This window comes from Panthera leo, chromosome D1 (genome assembly GCF_018350215.1).
Source record: "Panthera leo isolate Ple1 chromosome D1, P.leo_Ple1_pat1.1, whole genome shotgun sequence".
NCBI lineage: Eukaryota > Metazoa > Chordata > Mammalia > Carnivora > Felidae > Panthera > Panthera leo.
Window position 1 is genome coordinate 5575280 of NC_056688.1, and position 19935 is coordinate 5595214.

The 19935-nt window shown below is 36.9% G+C and overlaps 1 protein-coding gene across 1 annotated transcript in view; it reads right to left on the reverse strand.

The window, feature by feature from the left end:
- GUCY1A2 (guanylate cyclase 1 soluble subunit alpha 2) overlaps positions 1 to 19935 on the reverse strand; it is a 321468-nt gene that overhangs the window by 35832 nt on the left and 265701 nt on the right. The window contains exon 7 of the mRNA XM_042904735.1: positions 9396 to 9550. Coding sequence (XP_042760669.1) covers positions 9396 to 9550 — 155 coding nt within the window. The remainder of the gene's footprint in view (positions 1 to 9395; positions 9551 to 19935) is intronic.

Genomic DNA, 19935 nt, shown 5'->3' on the forward strand with positions numbered 1-19935 from the left:
GAAACGTGGGGAAAGAGGAAGGAAAGGGTTTTTTTTTGTAAAATAGAATAAAAGTAAAAATATTTGCGTAAAGTATTAGTAGGAATGACAGGATTTGGGCCTAATCAGAAAAAATATCTTTTAGAATCTATCCATATGGCAGCTCAATGTGTCTGACCATGGCTCCACTTGTTTTCTTTGGTGGGGGGATGGAGGTAGACAATAACAGAATAAAATGTTTTGGTTGAAATGATTCAAGCCTGAAGACCTTATTGACCACTGAGGATCATCACAAACTCAATGTGAAAAAGATTATGATAGAAACAGCACCCAAAGGCACAGATCCTGTGTGGCTTGCAAGGTTTCCTTTACTGCTTATGTGTAAACAAAGCCAGCTATACCTATCCTGTCTCAGCTCAGGGCACGAACTCCTCAAACAGTTAATCCATTCTTTACATGTCATTTTTTAAAATAGAAAAATTTTAAGATGGAAACTGTCAAATCATCTGTAGTATGCCCAGAATTGTGTTAGAAAAAAAAATGGAAGAAATTTAAAAGAGGCAAAACCCTTATATAAATACCCTTTAAATGACAGGTAGTTCTTATGCAACTTTCTTTTGAGTTTATATTTGAAATTTCAGTTCCCTTTCTCATCACCTCAGGAATCTGCATATATATCTTTCATCTAAAAGACTAACCTCTCTCTCTACAGATATATCAAAAGGTTCAAAATATCACCATTTTGTTTATCATCATCTATATATTCACATTTTCTGTCTCAGGGTGTTTGTTTTAGATACAATTTAAAACCCAAGGGAGGGGCGCCTGGGTGGCTCAGTCGGTTGGGCGTCCGACTTCAGCTCAGGTCACGATCTCGCGGTCCGTGAGGTCGAGCCCCGTGTCAGGCTCTGGGCTGATGGCTCACAGCCTGGAGCCTGCTTCCGATTCTGTGTCTCCCTCTCTCTCTGCCCCTCCCCCGTTCATGCTCTGTCTGTCTCAAAAATAAATAAACGTTAAAAAATAAATAAATAAATAAAACCCAAGGGAAATTCAGAGAAGATAGCAAAGTAAGAGGACCCTGAGCTCCCCTCAGCCCAAGGACATGCTAAGATAATGGCTACATGTGCACAACTGACTCTGGAAACAGCCTGAAGACTGGCAGAGCAGACCCTCCACAACTAATCCCAGAGAGGAATGAAAAGGGTAGGAGCGGAGGAGCTACAGTTGGGAACCAAACTTCCAGTGAGACTAACTATCAATGGAAGGTATGTCACAAGCATAGAGGGCAGTAGGAAACTCAGTGTGGTAACTCAACCCTGAGAAACACCACCGAAGCAACAGTTTAAAAGAGCTTGGATATATGTGAAGGAGATTTATTTACTAATCTTGGAATGTGTTCTGGAGGGGCAGAGACCTTCAAGAGATTTCTTGAGGAAGAAGAGTGCTGGTGGGCATCATTTTTCTTCTCCTCCCCCAGCCTAGGTAGCTGGAAACTTGCAGGAGCCAATGATAACACTCTCCATCTACCTTGCTAGCCCTGTGCACCCAGCTTTCACATTCCTTTCCGGCTACACTGATCCAACCCACTCAACTTAGCAGACATCACTCCAAAGCAGCTCCTGCGTTGCAACACCCTGTAAGCAGCTCCAGCAGGGACAAGTACCACTCCAAAGTGACTCCTGCCCTGGGGAAGGGATAAGATAACCACACACCCCAGTGCCCTCAGTTCCAGCATCCTGGCCTCTTAGCTGTCTGCTGGGGGAGTAAGCCCTGCCATTCAGTGTTCCAGTAGCTGTGGCAGAGATGCTAACTGTAGACCACTGGCCCCATTCACCAATAACAGTCTCTGAGACTTGCAGGGAGAAAGCCCTGCCCTTTGATGTACCTGCAGTTCTGGCAGAAATCCCAGCTGCAGACAGTCAGCTGGACTTCTAACCCTGCCCACCAATGAGCCCACAGCAGCCTCGGGCCTCTCAACTTTGAGGAAACTAACCACCCCCCAACCCCCGCCACATTCACCACCCAATAGTACACCAACAGCAGGCAAAGCTAGTCTTGCAACAGGCTGGGATAAAGACAATCATGGCTCAGCCAAAATGGGACGTGCATGCAGCCCACAGAGGGGACATTCCTGGAGCAAATGGTTCTGGTGACCAGGGGGACATTACTATAGGACACCACATGCCCTCTTCTACACAAGGCCGCTACTTTAAAGACCAGGAGACACGGCTGACATAATACATAGAAACAAACACAAAAGAGTCATGCAAAAGGAGATGAAGGAATAGGTACCAGATGAAAGAACAAGATACTACCACTGAAAAAAACTAGATGAAACAGAGATAAGCAATATGCCTGATAAAGAATTCAAAGCAATGGTCATAAAGATATTCAGTGGATTTTGGAAAAGAGTGGATGAAATAAGTGAGAATTTCAACAAGAAGAAAATAGAAAAAATAACCTCTCAGAGATAAGGAATTCAATTAATAAAATAAAAAATATACTACAGAGAATCAATAGCAGACGAGAGGATGCAGAAAAATGGATCAGCAAACTGTAAGACAATGTAATGGGAAGCATCCAAGCTGAACAGCAAAAAGAAAAAAAAATAACAATAAATGAGAAAAGGTTAAAGGAACTCAACAACATCAAGTGTAATAACATTCATGGTATAGGGATCTCAGAAGAAGAAGAGATAAAGAAGGACAAAAAAACTTACTAGAAGAAGTAATAGCTGAAAACTTCCTGAATCTGGGGAAGGAAACAGGCATCCAGGTCCAGGAAGCACAAAGATCCCAGGAGGCCCACAAAATGACAAATAATGATTAAAAGAGTAATAAGTAATGATAAAGAGAAAATATTAACAGATGCCACAAAAAAAAAAAGTTTCCATACAAGTGAAATTCCCTAAAGCCATCAGCTGACTTGTCAGCAGAAACTTTGCAGGCCAGAAGGGAATGCCATGATATATACAAAGTGCTAAAAGAAAACAAACAAACAAAACAAAACAAAACTACACTAAGAATACTTGATCCAGCAAGGCTATCATTCAGAACAGAAGGAAAGATAATTTCCCAAACAAAAGTGAAAGGATTCATCACCTTTAAACCAGCCTTATATAAAGTTTTGAAGAGAATTCCTTAAGTGTAAAGGAAAGGATATAATTAGAAATAAGAAAATTATGAAAGGGAAAATTTTGAGATGTAAAGCAAACATATGGTAAAAAATAGATTAAGCACTTAATAAAGTCAGTATGGAGGTTAAAACACAAAAGTGGTAAAAATCAATTGTATCTACAAAAATTAGTCAAATACACAAAACAAAAAGATGTAAAATGTGACATCATATACATAAAACATGGAGGGTGAGTAAAAATTTGGCGCTTACAGTGTGTTTGAACTTAAGAAACTATCACCTTAATATAGACTGCTAGATACTTAAGAAGTTACAATGAACACAGCAGTGCCTGGGTGGCTCAGTTGGTTAAACATCTGACTTCGGTTCAGGTCATGATCTCATAGTTCATGGGTTTGAGCCTTCTGTCAGGCTCTGTGCTGACAGCTCAGAGCCTGGGGCCTGCCTTAGATTCGGGGTCTCCCTCTCTCTCTGCCCCTCCCCCACTTGCACCCTGTCTCTTTCTCTGTCTCAAAAATAAACATTAAAAAACATTCAAAAAAGAAGTTATATGTGAACACAATGGTAACAACAGATCAAAAACCTATAATAGTTACAGAAAAAAATAGAAAGTCTAGGGGCGCTTGGGTGGCTCAGTCAGTTGAGCTTCCGACTTCAGCTCAGGTCACGATCTCGCGGTTTGTGAGTTCGAGCCCTGTGTCGGGCTCTGTGCTGACAGCTTGGAGCCTGGAGCCTGCTTCAGATTCTGTGTCTCCCTCTCTTTCTGCCCCTCCCTCACTCACACTCTGTCTCTCTCTCCTTCAAAAATAAATAAACATTAAAAAAATTTTTTTAAACATAGAAAGTCAAGCATAACACTAAGTAAAGCCATCAAACCACAAGGGAAAAGATCAAGAGAAGAAGAAACAGGGAAGAACTATAAAACAAACAAACAAACAGAAAACAAGTATATACCTACTAATCATTACTTTAAATGTAAATGGTCTTAATATTCCAATCAAAACATATCAGATGACTGAATGGATAAAAAGAAAACGAGACCCATCTATATGCAGCCTACAACTATCTCACTTCAAACCTGTAAACACATACAGACTAAAGGTGAAGAGATAAAAAAACATATACCATGCAAATGAAATTGCACAAAGGGCCAGTGTAGCAATTCTCATATCAAAATAAGCTTTAAAACAAAGACTGTAGCAAGAGATAATGAAGCACTATATAATGATAAATGGAACAACACATCAAGAGGATATAATAATTGTAAATATCTATGCACACAATATAGAAACACCAAAATACATAAAGCAAATATTAACAGATATAAGCAGAAACTGACAGTAATACAATAGTAGTAGAGGGCTTTAACACCCCACTTACATCAATGGATAGATCATCCAGGTATAATATCAACAAGAGTGGCTTTGAAACACACATTATATCAGATGAAGCTGACAAATATACAGAACATTCCATCCCCCAAGAGCAGAATACATATTCTTTTTAGGTGCACATGGACTCTCCAGGATACAACAGATGATAGGCCTTAAAGTAAGTCTCAGTAAATATTAAGAATATTGAGCTCATATCAAGTATGTTTTCCAACCACAACAATATGATACTAGAAATCAATTATAAGAAAAAAATCTGGAAGAAGCACACCAACATGTGGTGGAGGATAAACAAAATGCTACTCAACAATGAAAGTGTCAACCAAGAAATCAAAGAAGAAATCAACAAACACCTGGAGACAAATGAAAATGAAAATGCAACAGTCCAACACCTTGGCATACAGCAAAAGCAGTAAGAGGGAATTTTATAGTAATCAGGCCTACTTCAAGAAATAAGAAAATTTTCAAATAAATTTCTAAGAAACTAAAGAAACTAATTTCTAAGAAACCTAAAGAAACTAAGAAGAAAAGAAAGGACAAACAAACCCAAGGTTAGAAGAAGAAAAGAAATAATAAACACCAGAGCAGAAAATAACAAAATAGAGACTAAAAGAACAATTGAAAAGATCAATGAAACCAAGAGTCAATTTTCTAAAAAAATAAAATTGATGGGGCGCCTGAGTGGCTCAGTCAGTTAAGCATTCGACTTTGGCTCAGGTCATGATCTCAAGGTTTGTGAGTTCGAGCCCCATGTCGGGCTCTGTGCTGACAGCTCAGAGCCTGAAGCCTGTTTCAGATTCTGTGTCTCCCTCTCTCTCTGACCCTCCCCCGTTCAGGCTCTGTCTCTCTCTGTCTCAAAAATAAATAAACATTAAAAAAATTTTTTTAAAAATAAATAAATAAAATTGATAACACTTTAGCCAAATTCATCAAGAAAAAATGAGAGAGGTTTCAAATAAAATCATAAATGAAGGAGAAGAAATAGCAACTGACACCAGAGAAATACAAAGGATAAGAGCATATTATGAAAAATGATATGCCAACATAGTGGACAATTTAGTCAAATGGATAAATTACAGAAACATATAATCTTCCAAAACTGTATCGGGAAGAAATAGAAAATGTGAACTGAGTAATTACTAGTAATGAAATTGAATTAGTAATCAACCAACTTCCTAATCCATCATACAAGGCCAGCATTAGTGTGATACCAAAACCAGACCAAAAACCTAACAATAACAAAAATGCAAAACAAACAAACAACTACAGGCCAACATATATGATGAACATAGCTGTAAAAACCCTCAAAAGACTGGCAAGCCTAATTCAACAATATATTAATTAGTGACCATGATCAAGTAGGGTTTTATTCTAGGGATGTAAGGGTGTTTCACTATGTGCAAGTCAATCAGTGTGACACATCACATTAACAAGAGAAAGGGTAAAAACCATGGTAAAGATATGCAGATATAGTATTTGATACTTTCAACATCTTTTTCTGATAAAAACTCAGTGAAGTATCTCAACATAATAAAGACTGTACACAGCAAATCCATAGCTAACATCATATTCAATGGTGAAAAACTGGGAGGCTTTCCTCTAACATCAGGAACAAAATAAGGGTTCCACTCCTCCCACTTTTATTCAATGGAGTTCTGGAAGTCTCAGCCATCATAATAAGACAAGAAAAAGAAATGAAAAGCATCCAAATTGCTAAAGAAGCAGTAAAACTGTCACTCTTTTTTTTTTTTTTTTTAATTTTTTTTTTCAACGTTTTTTATTTATTTTTGGGACAGAGAGAGACAGAGCATTAACGGGGGAGGGGCAGAGAGAGAGGGAGACACAGAATCGGAAACAGGCTCCAGGCTCCGAGCCATCAGCCCAGAACCTGACGCGGGGCTCGAACTCACGGACCGCGAGATCGTGACCTGACTGAAGTCGGACGCTTAACCGACTGCGCCACCCAGGCGCCCCAAACTGTCACTCTTTATAGATGACATGTTACTATATATAGAAAACCCTAAAGGCACGAACAAAAAACTATTACAACTGATAAATGAATTCAGTCAAGTTGCAGGATACAAAATCAGTATAAAGTATGTGTTGCATTTCTATACAGAAATATAAAAGTAGCAGAAAGAAAATTTAAGGACACAATCCAATTTACAGTTGCGCCGAAAGGATATAATAATTAATCAAGGAGGTGAAAGACCTAATCTCTGAAAACTATAAAACATTGATGAAAGAAATTGAAGATGAAACAACAAATGTAAAAGTATAACATGCTCATGGATTTGAAGAATTAGTGTTGGTAAAATGTCCATATTACCCAAAGCAATATATAGATTAAATGCAATCTCTTTCTAAATATCAACAGCATTTATCACAGAACTAGAACAAATAAAATTTTTCAAGAACCACAGAAGTTCTCAAATCGCCAACGCCATCTTGAGAGAGAACAAAACTAGAGGTATCACAATCTCAGATTTCAAGATATATTGCAGACCAATAGTAATAAAAACAGGATGTACTGGCATCAAAAGAGACACATAGATCAATGGAACAGGATAAAGAGCCCAGAAATAAGCCTACTCATATACGGTTGATTAATCTACAATAGAGGAGCAAGAATATATAGTGGGGAAAAGACAGTATTTTCAAAAAATGTTTTTGAGGAATCTGGTAGCTACATGCAAAAGGATGAAACTGGACAATTTCTTACACCATATACAAAAGTAATCTCAAAATGGATTAAAGGCCTACATATGAGAACTGAAACTCCTACAAGAAAACATAGACAGTAATCTCTTTGACATCAGCCTTAGCAATGTTTCTCTAAGTATGTCTCCTGAAGCAAGGAAAACAAAAGTGAAAATAAACTTTGACTACACCAAAATAAAAAGCTTTTGTACAGCAAAGGAAACAATGAAGTGGCAAAATGAAAGCAAAATAAAAAAGCAAAGGCAACTTACTGAATAGAAGAAAATATTTGCAAATGATCTATCTGATAAAGGGTTAATAACCAAAATAGATAAAGAACTTATACAACTCAACATCAACTAACAATCTGATTAAAAATGGGCAGAGGATCTGAATAGACATGCAGATGGCCAACAGATACATGCAAAGATGCTCAACATCACTAATCATCAGGAAAAAGACAACAACAACAACAACAAAAACCAACACCCCCCTCCAAACAACAACAAAACAAATAATGAGACATCACTTCACACCAGTTAGAATGGCTAGTATCAAAAGGACAAGATAAAACACATGTTGGAAAAGATGTGGAGAAAAGGGAACCCTTGTGCACTGCTGGTGGGAATGTAAAACGGTGCAGCCACTCGAAGATACTGTGGAGTTTCCTAAAAAATATTAAAAACAGAAGTACCATATGATCCAGTAATTCCACTACTGGGTATTTACCCAAAGAAAAAGCAAAGACTAATTCAAAAAGACATATGCACCCCTATGTTTACTGCAGCATTATTTACAACAGCTAAGATGTGGAAGCGACCTAAAGTGTCCATCAAGCGATGAATGGATAAGTATGTGGTATACATATACAGTGGAATATTATTCAGCCATTAAAAAACAATGTGCTTTTGCCATTTGCAATAACATTAATGGACCTACAGTGTATGACACTAAATGAAACAAGTCAGACAGGGAAGGACAAATACCATAGGATTTCACTTCTATGTGGAATCTAAAAAGCAAACAAACAAACAAAAGAGACAATCAAACTGATGTTTAAATACAGAGACCAAACTGGTGGTTGCCAGAAGGAAGGTGGGGGGGGGAATGGGTAAAATAAAGAGGATTAAGAAGGATAAAACTTCCAATGTGAAATAAATAAGTCACAGGGATGAAAACTACAGCAGAGGGAATATAGTCAATAATAGTATAAAAACATTTTATGAAGACTTATGTTGACTACACTTATCATGTGAACACTGAGGAATGTATAGAATTGTCAAAGCAATATGTTACACATTTGAAACTGAAGTATATTAATTATACTTCAGTAAACAATAAATAATAAAATAAAGGCGAATCAATGGCCACTGTTTCCACTCTACAGTTTTACCATACGATTTCCTAGTTATCCAAATCATGGCACTAAATTAGTTTGCACACAGATGCCTAGTGTAAAGCCAAAGTCTAACATGTAAGAGATAGTCATGTTTTCTTACTCTAGAGAAGTCCACCCTGTCAATGAATTTTTCAATAATTCAATAAATATTTATACAGTGATTATGTGCCAAACATGTTTTGTAAGTTCTGGGAAGATAATGATGAGCTGAAGCAGAGATCCTCCCTGTCCCTGTGGAGTTTAGTATCTAGTGGGTGAGGGGACATCTACCAGGCACAAAATACAGATACGTTCAGCTGTCAGCTGTATGTATCGAGTTAACAAATATGACCTTTAAGAATAAATAGAGTTTGCAGTTTCACTCTGTGCCCAGTATATACTTATCTTTAGAGAGTTTTTATCTTAATTATTCCAAAGAATAAATGTAGACAAAATGTCTTTTCTATCTCATTCCTTTGGCTTTTATAAATACTGAGGAACATTTTGGAAATGTGAAGACTTCTTGTGTGATGCAGCCACTTAACATTTGTTCTCTTGTCAGAAGGACAATGACTGTGGGAAATGACAAACCTGTGTTTCCTCTCAGCCAAGTCAGGCTCTTCATGCACTTGCTCATGGTGCAAATAAACGTTTGTGTCACAGTTGCTATCTTTCAGACTGGGTGCATCTATTCATATTACCTCAGAGAATGAAAGGATCAAACACAAAAAATACAGGGTCTCACAAATGACGGGATATCGGCTCAAGGCAATGTCAACGACAGGAGGGGGTGGAGGCCAGAGAACACTTACTGGTAAGTGGTAGGGCTGACGTTGATGCGCCGAGGGTGACTTCCTGATTCGAACTTGCTGGCCAGAGTGACATTATTTCCAAACAGGCAATATCGTGGCATTCTTACCCCAACAACTCCAGCGAGCACAGAACCTGAGTGAATGCCTATCCTCATCTAAAAGAAAAAGAAAGAAAAATGAAAAGGATATATTTATGTTTTTCTTTTGGTATGCAATTCTTTTAAGGAGGGGTACTACTGCTAATTATGTAAACCACCGAACTAGGATCTCCTCAAAGACAGAAAGTTGGTCTTGGTCATCTTTGTGAGCCTGATATCTGGACCATTATAGTGGCAGTGAACATGAATACTATGGAATAAATAAGAAATTATAGGAAAAAATTGTATTTAATTAGCTACAGAAATCTGGTTATACTACAGGTCAGATCACCTTTCATTTGTACACATGTTCTAACACATAAAAAACTTATTATTTGCCCTCCATTTACTCTCACATACAACCCTATTTTTTCCTTCATAAAATTAAGCACAATTATAAATTAAATATGTATATTTGTTTATTTTGTTTAAATGTTGGGTTGTCCTAGAAGTATCCATATCTTTTTTCTTATTGCTGAATATTCAGTACTTAATATTATACCTAGAGCAAAGTAGGCCCTCAATGGTAAGTAATAAATGTTGAATAAGTTGAAAATAAGTGATAAATGTTGAATAAGTTGAATAAGAGTGTCAAAACTCTTCAACATTGTATTAAAATGGAGTTATAGAGAATTTAACCCTTGCGCCAGTCAAGCAGTATCTATTGAAAACCCTGAAAAATAAATTAAGGGCTGTATATTTTATACTCTGTGAATCTGATAACTGTTAGTCTGTCCCATGCCTTGGAGGAGTCCTCAGTGTGAAGTCAATATAAACTTCAGTGTGATTACAGCAATGAAGTTGCATGTACATGGTCTACACCAAAATAGCTGAAGCTAATGTTGACCAAGTGGGGAATGGGATCCTTAGTCCCAGGGGAATGTGGAAGAGAGGGAAGCAATCTGACCCCTAGGAGCTACTATGTAAGTAAAGTGTCACTCCTTCACTACCATGTCTCCTTCTGTCCCTATAGTTGTGAGGACAAAAAGTCATTCTGAGACTAACCTTTGTCAGAGAACTGGAGACTCCTGCATACATCAACTATTGATAAGACAGGCTGAAATCATTGTGATATAGCTGCATCTCTTAATAACCTCTTCATCTAATTTTTAAAAAGTGATTCTGACATTTATTTTGAAATCCAACACTGGTGAAAGAATAAAGATTTTTCCTTATTCTTTTTTTATATTTATATATATTTATAAAGAATAACTTTATATTTATAAATAATTTTATATTTATAAAGAATAAAAATTTTCCCTATTAGTGTGAACATACACCAGTATATATATAAACAGACTAACAGAAGAGGAAGTCGAGGAAGACTTCCATGTATATACAGGTGATTGATATATAATAGAGTTGGCATTTCAGATGAGTGAAAAAAAGACAGCATTTCCATTAGGATGCTACAGATCAACTGTGTCTTCATGTTGAAAAAAAAATTCCAAGTAGAGTAAAGATCTTAATTTAAAAGGCACAACTTTACAGCTTTAAAAATAATTGTTTTAATTAAGGTAAAGGTCAATGTGCAGTATAAGTAATACTCTAAAATACAGAAATCCTAAAAAGTATAGACTTTTATTAGTCTCTCAGTAACAGTTCCCAGGTGAGTGGCCCAGATTGTCAGGAAGCTCTGTTTGGTCAGGGACAGGTCTTATCATTGTGTTCCTCCTCATGCATCATCATATATTCCTTGTTGGAAAACCTGAAGCTGAGTCAGGAGCACTCCCATGTTCCAAGTCATGATGGGGCAAGATAGATAGTGCAAGCTCAAGGGAAGGGTCATGATGTTACCATTTAAGGTGCTCTTCATTCCTTTGGGTAGATTCGGACTTACATTTTCTATCAATTTCCTTCTGCCTAAAAGATTTCTTCAAACATGTTTTTAACTGTAGGTCCACTGATGATGAATTCTTTCAGCTTTTGTATGTTTGAAAACGTTTTTATTTTGCCTCCCTATCTGACAGATATTTTTGTTGGGTATGGAATTCTAGATTGACAGTTTTTTCTTTTAGTGCTTTAGTGATGTTGTTCCATCATCTCCTCCTGTATACCGTTTCCTATGAGAACACTGCTGTCGTGCTTATATTAACTCCTTCATACGTACTAGATCTCTTTGTCTTTTTCTAGTTTTGCAAAATTTATTTAAATAATTTTTTAATTAATAAACTTATTTATTTTTTTTGAGAGAGACAGAGACTGCACAAGTGAGTGAGGGGCAGAGAGAGAGAGAATCCCACAATGTGCAGAATGAGAGGGAGAGAGAGAGGGACAGAGAGTATGGAGCCCAAGCTCACCTAAAGCAGGGCTGAAGATCACCCAATGTGGGGCTTGAACTCATGAACGGTGAGATCATGACCTAAGCCAAAGTCAGGTGCATAACCAAGTAAGCCACCCAGGCACCCCCTGCAGAATTTAGTTATGATTTTCCTTGATGTTTTCTTCATGCTTCTTGTGTTTGGGATTTGTTGAGTTTCTTGAATCTGTGAGTTTGTAGTTTTCTTCAGATTAGGAAAAACTTCAGCTGTTTCTTCTTCAGATATGTTTTCTATACACCCCTCTATCCCAGAAACTCTAATTATATGCATATTGGGATACTTGCAGTATTTCCATGGAAGACAGATAATTTAATCATTTACATTACTTCTTCTGTTTATTTTGGATAACTTCTATTATAACGTCTTCAGATTTATTAATCTCTTCTTTTGTAATGTCTAATCTTTTGCTAACCCCATCCACTGCATGTTTAATCTCAGACATTGTAATTTTCCTCTCTAGAAGTTCAATTTGGGATTTTTCTTTTTCAGGCATCAAATTAACTTTTGAACATATGGAATTTAGTTAAAATAACTATTTTAAAACTTGTCTGCTAATACTAACATCTATTAGTCTATTTCAGTTTTGATTGGTCTTTTTCATCATTATGGGTAATATTTTTCAGCTTTGCTGCAAGCTAGTAATTTTTGGTTGAATGTTCAGTATCACAAATTTGACTTTGTTGAGTGGGGATATTTTTTATATGTTTGTACATATTCTTGAGTTCTGTCTATGGATGTAGTCAAGTTCCTTGGAAACAATTCGGTCTTTTCAAGTCTTGCTTTTTAGGATTTGTTAGGCAAGTCTTGAGCAGTATTTCATGTAGGGCTAATTATTCTCCACTACTGAGGCAAGAACACCCGGAGTACTGTACCCAGTGCCCATGATTTATGAGGTTCTCAGGTCTTCCCGATGGGAACAGGCAATTTTTTCCAGGTCCTTTGTGAGTGCCAGGAACTTTTTCCTCTAGTCCTTCCAGGTGTTTTTCCCTGTTGAACCAAGGGAATCTTCTCACATAGAAACAATAATCAATGTTGTGCAGAACATATAGGGAGCTCCTTGGAAGAATGCTGGTGGTCTTTGTGCAACTCTCTCCTTACTGGTTCCCTGTCTGTGACCTCCAGCTTCCTTGGTCTCCCCAGATTGAGCTCCACCTCTTTGACTGCAGGAATTTGTTCGATGCCTCCTGATTTGCTTCTCCTTGCACCACAGTCTGGATATTCCCAAAACAACATACCAGGGAAATCCTATGTCTCATCTTATTTGTTTCCTATCTCTCAGGGATCACTGTTTTCTATTGCCTAGTGGCCAGTGTCATAAAAACTGTTCTATTGTACTTTTTCCTCCAGATTTTTAATTGTTTAAGGTAGAAGTATAAATCCAGTCTGTTATTCCATTTTAAGTGGAAGCAGAAATAGATAGTACTTTAAAAAAAATTGTCAACATTTGTTCATTTCTGAAAGATAGAGACAGAGACAAAGACAGAGACAGAGCATGAGTGGGGAAGGGCAGAGACAGAAGGAGACAGAATCTGAAGCAGGTTCCAGGCTATGAGTTGTCAGCACAGAGGCCAATGTGGGGCTCAAACTCACAGATGGCAAGACCATGACCTGAGTCAAAGTCAGACACTTACCCGACTGAGCCACCCCGGCGCCCCATACTTTTTTTTTTTTTTTAAGAAACCTGTCTGAAAAATGTAAGCCTATTTTTTTTTTTATTTTTTTTTTTTTGAGAGACAGAGAGAGGTGCTCACACAAGTAGGGGAGGGGCAGAGGAAGAGGAAAAGAGAGAATCCCAAGCAGACTCTGTGCTGTCAGCATGGAGTCTGACATGGGGCTCCATCTCACCGACCATGAGATCATGACCTGAACCAAAATCAAGAGTCAGATGCTTAACTAACTGAACTACCCTACCCAGGTGCCCCACAGGCCTGGTTCTGATGAGCGATTATCTATTTGGATTTAAAAAGGTGAAGGTGAAGGTGAAGGAGAAGGAGAAGGAGAAGGAGAAGGAGAAGGAGAAGGAGAAGGAGAAGGAGAAGGAGAAGGAGAAGGAGAAGGAGAAGGAGAAAAAGAAAGAAAAAGAAAAAGAAAAAGAAAAAGAAAAAGAAAAAGAAAAAGAGAAAGAAAACGGCTGAATGGCAATAGTCCTTCTAAACAAGATAATTATAAAGCACCTTCTCTCAAGTTAGAAAGCATTTTGCAATATTATTATATTTCTTTGGGTTTGCTTTTATGAGGCCCATTTATACTAAATTACTTTGTGTAATGAAGGCTTGCTAAAAAACACCTCAGATGCTAAGATTATCAGTTTGGACCTGTGATCACTGTATTGATCTTTTTATGCAGGAGGCAAGATACATCTCACAGCCTGTTTACTCTGTGTGTTTTGTTTGAGAAAGACTCTACACCCCCCACACACTACACAGAAGGCTTATGTAGTTCCACTGCTGCCTCCTGTCAAAAGACCTGAGGGTTTTTTTAATGAAATTATCAGAATTAAAATTATTATAACCTAAAAAATGCTAGCAATAAAAACCCTGATATCCTTGGGAGGGGTGGATGGAGAAATGGTCATTTAAACAAATTATTATCTCTTAGAAGGCACAAAACATCATGCACAAAATATCATCAAACATGCACAAAAATATCAATAACCACACAAATAGCACAAATTTGCTGTCATTGTGTCTATCATACAATGAAACAAAACTCAAAGAATTATTTAATTTTGGAAGGAGATACTATTGAGAAATTATAAACTGAATCATCAGCCTCTCTTTTCATTTCTTTTTTCTTAAGTTTATTTATTTATTTGGAGAGAGAAAGAATCCCAAGCAAGCTCTGTACTGTAGGCACTGAATCCTGATGCAGGGCTTGAACTCATGAAATCATGACCTGAGCCAAAGTCAGATGCTTAACCTGAGCCACTCAGGCGCCCATCTTCTGCATTTCTTTTGACAACTTACTGAGATTTCCCCAAAATTGGGAAGGATAGCAAGAAGTGTTGCCTATGTAAAGAAGGGAATGATTGCCTCACTCAGAATATGTCAGGAACATCGAGCAGTTAGACAAAATAGATGCATTCAACTCTCAATGATGAATTTAGATTCCTTTCAACAAGATTTAACATCATTTAAATAATTTAACCACTCAGAAACATTGGCATCCATCTGCCCAGGATGTCCTCACTAAAGAAGGTCATTTTGCACTAAACCAGTGGTTGTTAACTAGGGACATTTGTGCCCTTCAGTGAACATCTGACAATGTCTTGAGACATTTTTTTATTTTCACAACTGGGATGGGGAGCTGCTTCCATTCTTTTCATCTATTCAGTTGAGCTAAAGATCCCTAGGACAGCCTCCCCACAACAGAATTTTCCAGTCCAAAGTGGCAATGGTGCAGAATCTGAGAAATGGTGCAGAATCTGCCCTACACAGGCTTCTGGCACCCTATAGGTACTTAGTAGACCAGCACACACACGAAATAATAAATGCTTTAATCAGACCAAAGCCTTGATGCGTAACACTAGACTTCACTTTTCAGAGAACATTTATGAAAACAAATAGTGTTCACCCTAGGGATTTATTGAAAAACACAGTAACTTTTGGATCCATCCTGAGGTTAGGATACCTGTTACCCAATCTCCTCTATCTACCTGAAATGTGTGAAAGACTGCAAAGCTCTGGGAAACATCAGAGTCCCCACTCATCAAAAGATGCAGTTATTCTCCTAATACTTCACTGATTATTCATCTGCTGAGGCACATAAACAAGTGCATTTTAAGATAATATTTCTCCCACGGTGCCTAAAAATAGGCGGCTTATAGGGTTAGGCCTCAGAAACCAGATGAAACTGGTTTCATCAAGAAGGAATCTTTGGGTTGGGAGAGCAGCACGGATTCATTAGTTGAGCCCCTCATTTTACAAATAAACTCAACTCCAGAGGAGCACAATGAAAAAGAGCAATTAGTTCACAGGGGGCGCTCGTGCAAGTTCCCTTCCCATACCTCATGGCGCCCATCGTGGTGCTTATGTGGCAAGGACCCCTTTATAGTTCAGTAAATAGATGGACTAATGCCCGAATGCCCGAATCAGACTGAAACCATGATTAACAGGAGTTAGGAGCTAGCAAGTTATGAAAATCAAATACCAATTTGTGTTGAAATAGTCCTGCTGCAGCAAGACAGAATTTCCAAATTAAAATAGAAGGTCTATAGTAGGAAAAAGAAGAAAGACTTCTGTAGAAAGAGCCAGTTATCTGTGTAATCGTGTTTGCATTTAAGTATCATTCTGAGATTCATGTAGTTGAGATTTTAAGCTTTTAAAAATAGTGAGTTGGGGCGCCTGGGTGGCTCAGTTGGTTAAGCATCTGACCGGCTCAGGTCATTATCTCAGGTTCAGGAGTTCAAGCACTGCCTGGGGCTCTGTGCTGACAGCTCAGAGCCTGGAGCCTGCTTCAGATTCTGTGTCTCACTCCCTCTCTGCCCCTCTCCCGCTCATGCTCTGTCTTTGTCTCTCTCTCAAAAATAAATAAATATTAAAAATTATTTAAAAAATAGTTAATTAACTGTTTTAATAGCCAGGACACTAAAATCGTTACTCACATTGTTAGGAAACAGGGAAGAAAACAAGTACTTTATTCTTCTTCCAGTATTAGCATGCATTATAAGTTTCATCCAAAAAATATTTCTTTCACTAATAAAAGGAAATAAATTAAATTGATTTTCACATTTTTGTCTCATTATTTTATTAATAACCAATATTTCCCTGACAAGAAAATGTCACTTAATGTTTTAACTTCTAATTTTAAAAGCTTGAGATGCTGAGACAGAATACAATCAACTCATAAAACCTCTGTAGTTTTTCACAATTTCTCCTTATTTCCCCCACGTGTAGGAAAAGCAGGGAGAAATCATCTCTGTAGATATGTGGCATTTTTCCTTCTATCAGGGGACTCAGCCTCCAACTGATGGTGTCAAAATGTCATAGTCGCAAGTAATATGCTTGGACAAATAGCACTTTGGGCAAAATGTCTCACTGTGTTTACTCTGAACATTACAGAAGTACCACTCATAGATAAATTTCAATTTACAGAAAATACTTGACAAAAAAAAAATGGTTCTCATTGCCGGTATGTTAACATATAATTTCAGACACAAGATATATGGTGACTTTTATAAAATAAAACGGTAACATTTTAAATAATTGGTACTTTAGAGTTAGGGGAGAAAGTGAGTTGGTAATCTTGTTTATGGTGTTTTGGTGGGGAAGGATAGGACCTTAAAAAAGATAATTAGGAGGGCATGCCCTGGAATCCTACAAAGGGTACCACTGGCAATGTTATCAGAGACTGCAGGGGGTGGGGAGGGGAGGGCACTATGGTTCAGCTTCACTGTAACCTTCTCACAGGGTATTGATAACCATGTATGTGATTATTTAAATACATTTGCTGCTAATAAAAGACTTAAATATGATTGAATTTGTAGGAGTGTTATTACTAAGGCCTCGAAGTAGAATCTCAAATTTACCTTTGTGCAGAAAAAAAATGCTTTAAGAATTGTTTTTCAAAGGGAGAAACTGATTTAAGACAATTCATCTCCTTGAGTTAAATATGCGTGCATTTGGGAATAACCAGCATATAATTTAGCAGTTGAAAAACACAGCATTTTGTGCTAGAAATACAGACACTGATGAATCATTAACATAGTGCTATGCTTTAAACACATATGGAACTGCTCATTATAATAAAGATTAATAACATAATTAAAAGATAAGCTTTTTTTTAATTTAAGAAGATGATTGATACTATTTTCTAAGAGCACTTGATTTTTCATTCCGATATGCAGAAAAGAATAAGAAACCTTTATCTCAAGAAACATTCAATCTTTGGTTATCTAACTTGTGATACTAAGGGAATACTTACTTTACAAATCACATCTATAACATTTATCAAATCATTCTACTAAATACATCTATATTGTTGAACTGCACAGATTGAAATTTCCTTCTAACTAATATCACAAAGGCACTCCTTGTTAATGGCTCATTTTTTAACAACAAAGTATGTTAATTGCTAAAACTTCAAAGCTCTTAGAAGTTTCTGTTTTGAGACTACCACTAAAAAATAATGCTACTGACCAATTCTCTCTCTGTTAACTAATGAAAATCATCTTCTGTCAAAATGCAGATCTTAACAACAGGTAATCTGGAATAAATTTCTAGTCTAAAAGAATCTTTACAATATTATGGATTCAAAAAAATGATTTAATAAAAGCTTAAATATGTAGAAATGGCATAAAGGAATTTACAAAGAATTCTAATAGTAAGGATTGTGTATTCATCAATTTATAAGTTAATCCATCTAAAGTAAAAAATTTACATTAGTTTTTCTTTATATTTTTAATATTTTTATCTATTTATTTGTAACTTATTCTCAAGACCAAGCACCAAAGTCAACCAATAGAATAACTTTCCTTTCAATAGAAATAACCCTGAAGTCGAGCCCTTTTAATAATAATGCACAATTTCAAAGAACAGAAAATCCCTCAAAAGAAATGTACAATGCAAAATGTGAGAACTCCGTTGCCCTTTGCCCATTCCTTCCCTTCAGCTTCCGTCCCTTCCTTTCCTTCTGAAGGTTATTATGTAACAATTCACTCTCAAACACTTACTAGGCATTGTGGAGGAAAGGAAGGACAGAAAGACTTTATTCACTTACTTCAAGGAACCTGAAATCTTACAAAATTAAGGAAAGATAGAAACCTTATTTCTTAAGAAAAAATATACATGTGGTCAACAAATATCACTTTCAAGATTTTAGATAATCACATTACTACTTTACAATTTTACAAAAACTGAAAATAAAATTTGCAAATATAGGATTTTCCACTTACATTCTATTTAAAACAAATAAAGTTCCTCTATGAGAAAATGGCATATATTATAATGATGTCCATGCATACTGCTGATAACTAAATTTCTTCAGAGAAAATTGAGTTCATTTTACATCTCGAAAGAGTTCTATATCTCAGAAAACAATGGACTTGATAGATGTGTAAGAAAAAAAATTAATGACTTTAATTATTAAACATTAATAATTACCCTCTTTCTTTTATAAGCCATTATTTTTTTTCTTTATAAGAATTGATAGCATGGACATGTTTATCCCCCAAATGAAAGTAAAGTAACAAAATTAAATTCTTGAGTTACAATGTAGAACACTTGGCCACACATCAGAATCAAGGGGGGAGATTTAAAATTGCTGTTTTGGTTCTCACTTCCAGAGATTTTGATTTAATGAGTCTGGAATGAGACGTGGGACTTGTAACTCCCTCTAGAGTTTCTAACTGCATCCAAAGTTACGAACCACCAAGTGTAGAACATCATTTCAGTTTCTGCTGGAGACAAGTCGTTTAAATAGCCCGGCCCTTTCCCAGCAAATGGTTTTAGCAGCGCTGTGTAAATACTTTCATATGCATTCACACATACATAATACCTTTCAGTTTTGAGAAGGAAACACAATATTCCCTCTTGCTCTTGGAAGACAACATTCCTGTATGTTGAAGACTTTTGAAAGCAATAAGAATATATGTTTAATTAAAATATTAGCAAATTGGGTAGAACTATGAATACTCCTCAGACTTCATACATTTCAGTTGGTTAGAGACAGAGGTTTCTTTGAGACCTCAGCACCTGTTTTTGGGTGGGTGGCAACCCAGGCTCATATATAGTGTTTTAGAGAGTCTACATGGCTAGGGCCAATAGAACTGTCAAGAGAAAGAACCTCATCTGGGAGTGTTGGTCATTAGAGCAAACCTAGGACAAGCATGGTGGCTGGGATGGAGGGCGCTGTAGGCTTACGGATGCTGAAAGCAGTGTTGTCTCTGAAAGTTGTCATAGACCAGAATCTGACCCATCACTTACTTGCTCAATAATCCTGGGCAAATTACTTCTCTACATCGTGTCATCTATAATACAGAGATACTGTACCAGCTTAGGTGGTAGATCCTAAGTGTTGACTCATATCCAACATGAAACATTAGATTATTAACTTGTACTAGGAAAATACTTTTTTAATCTTCTC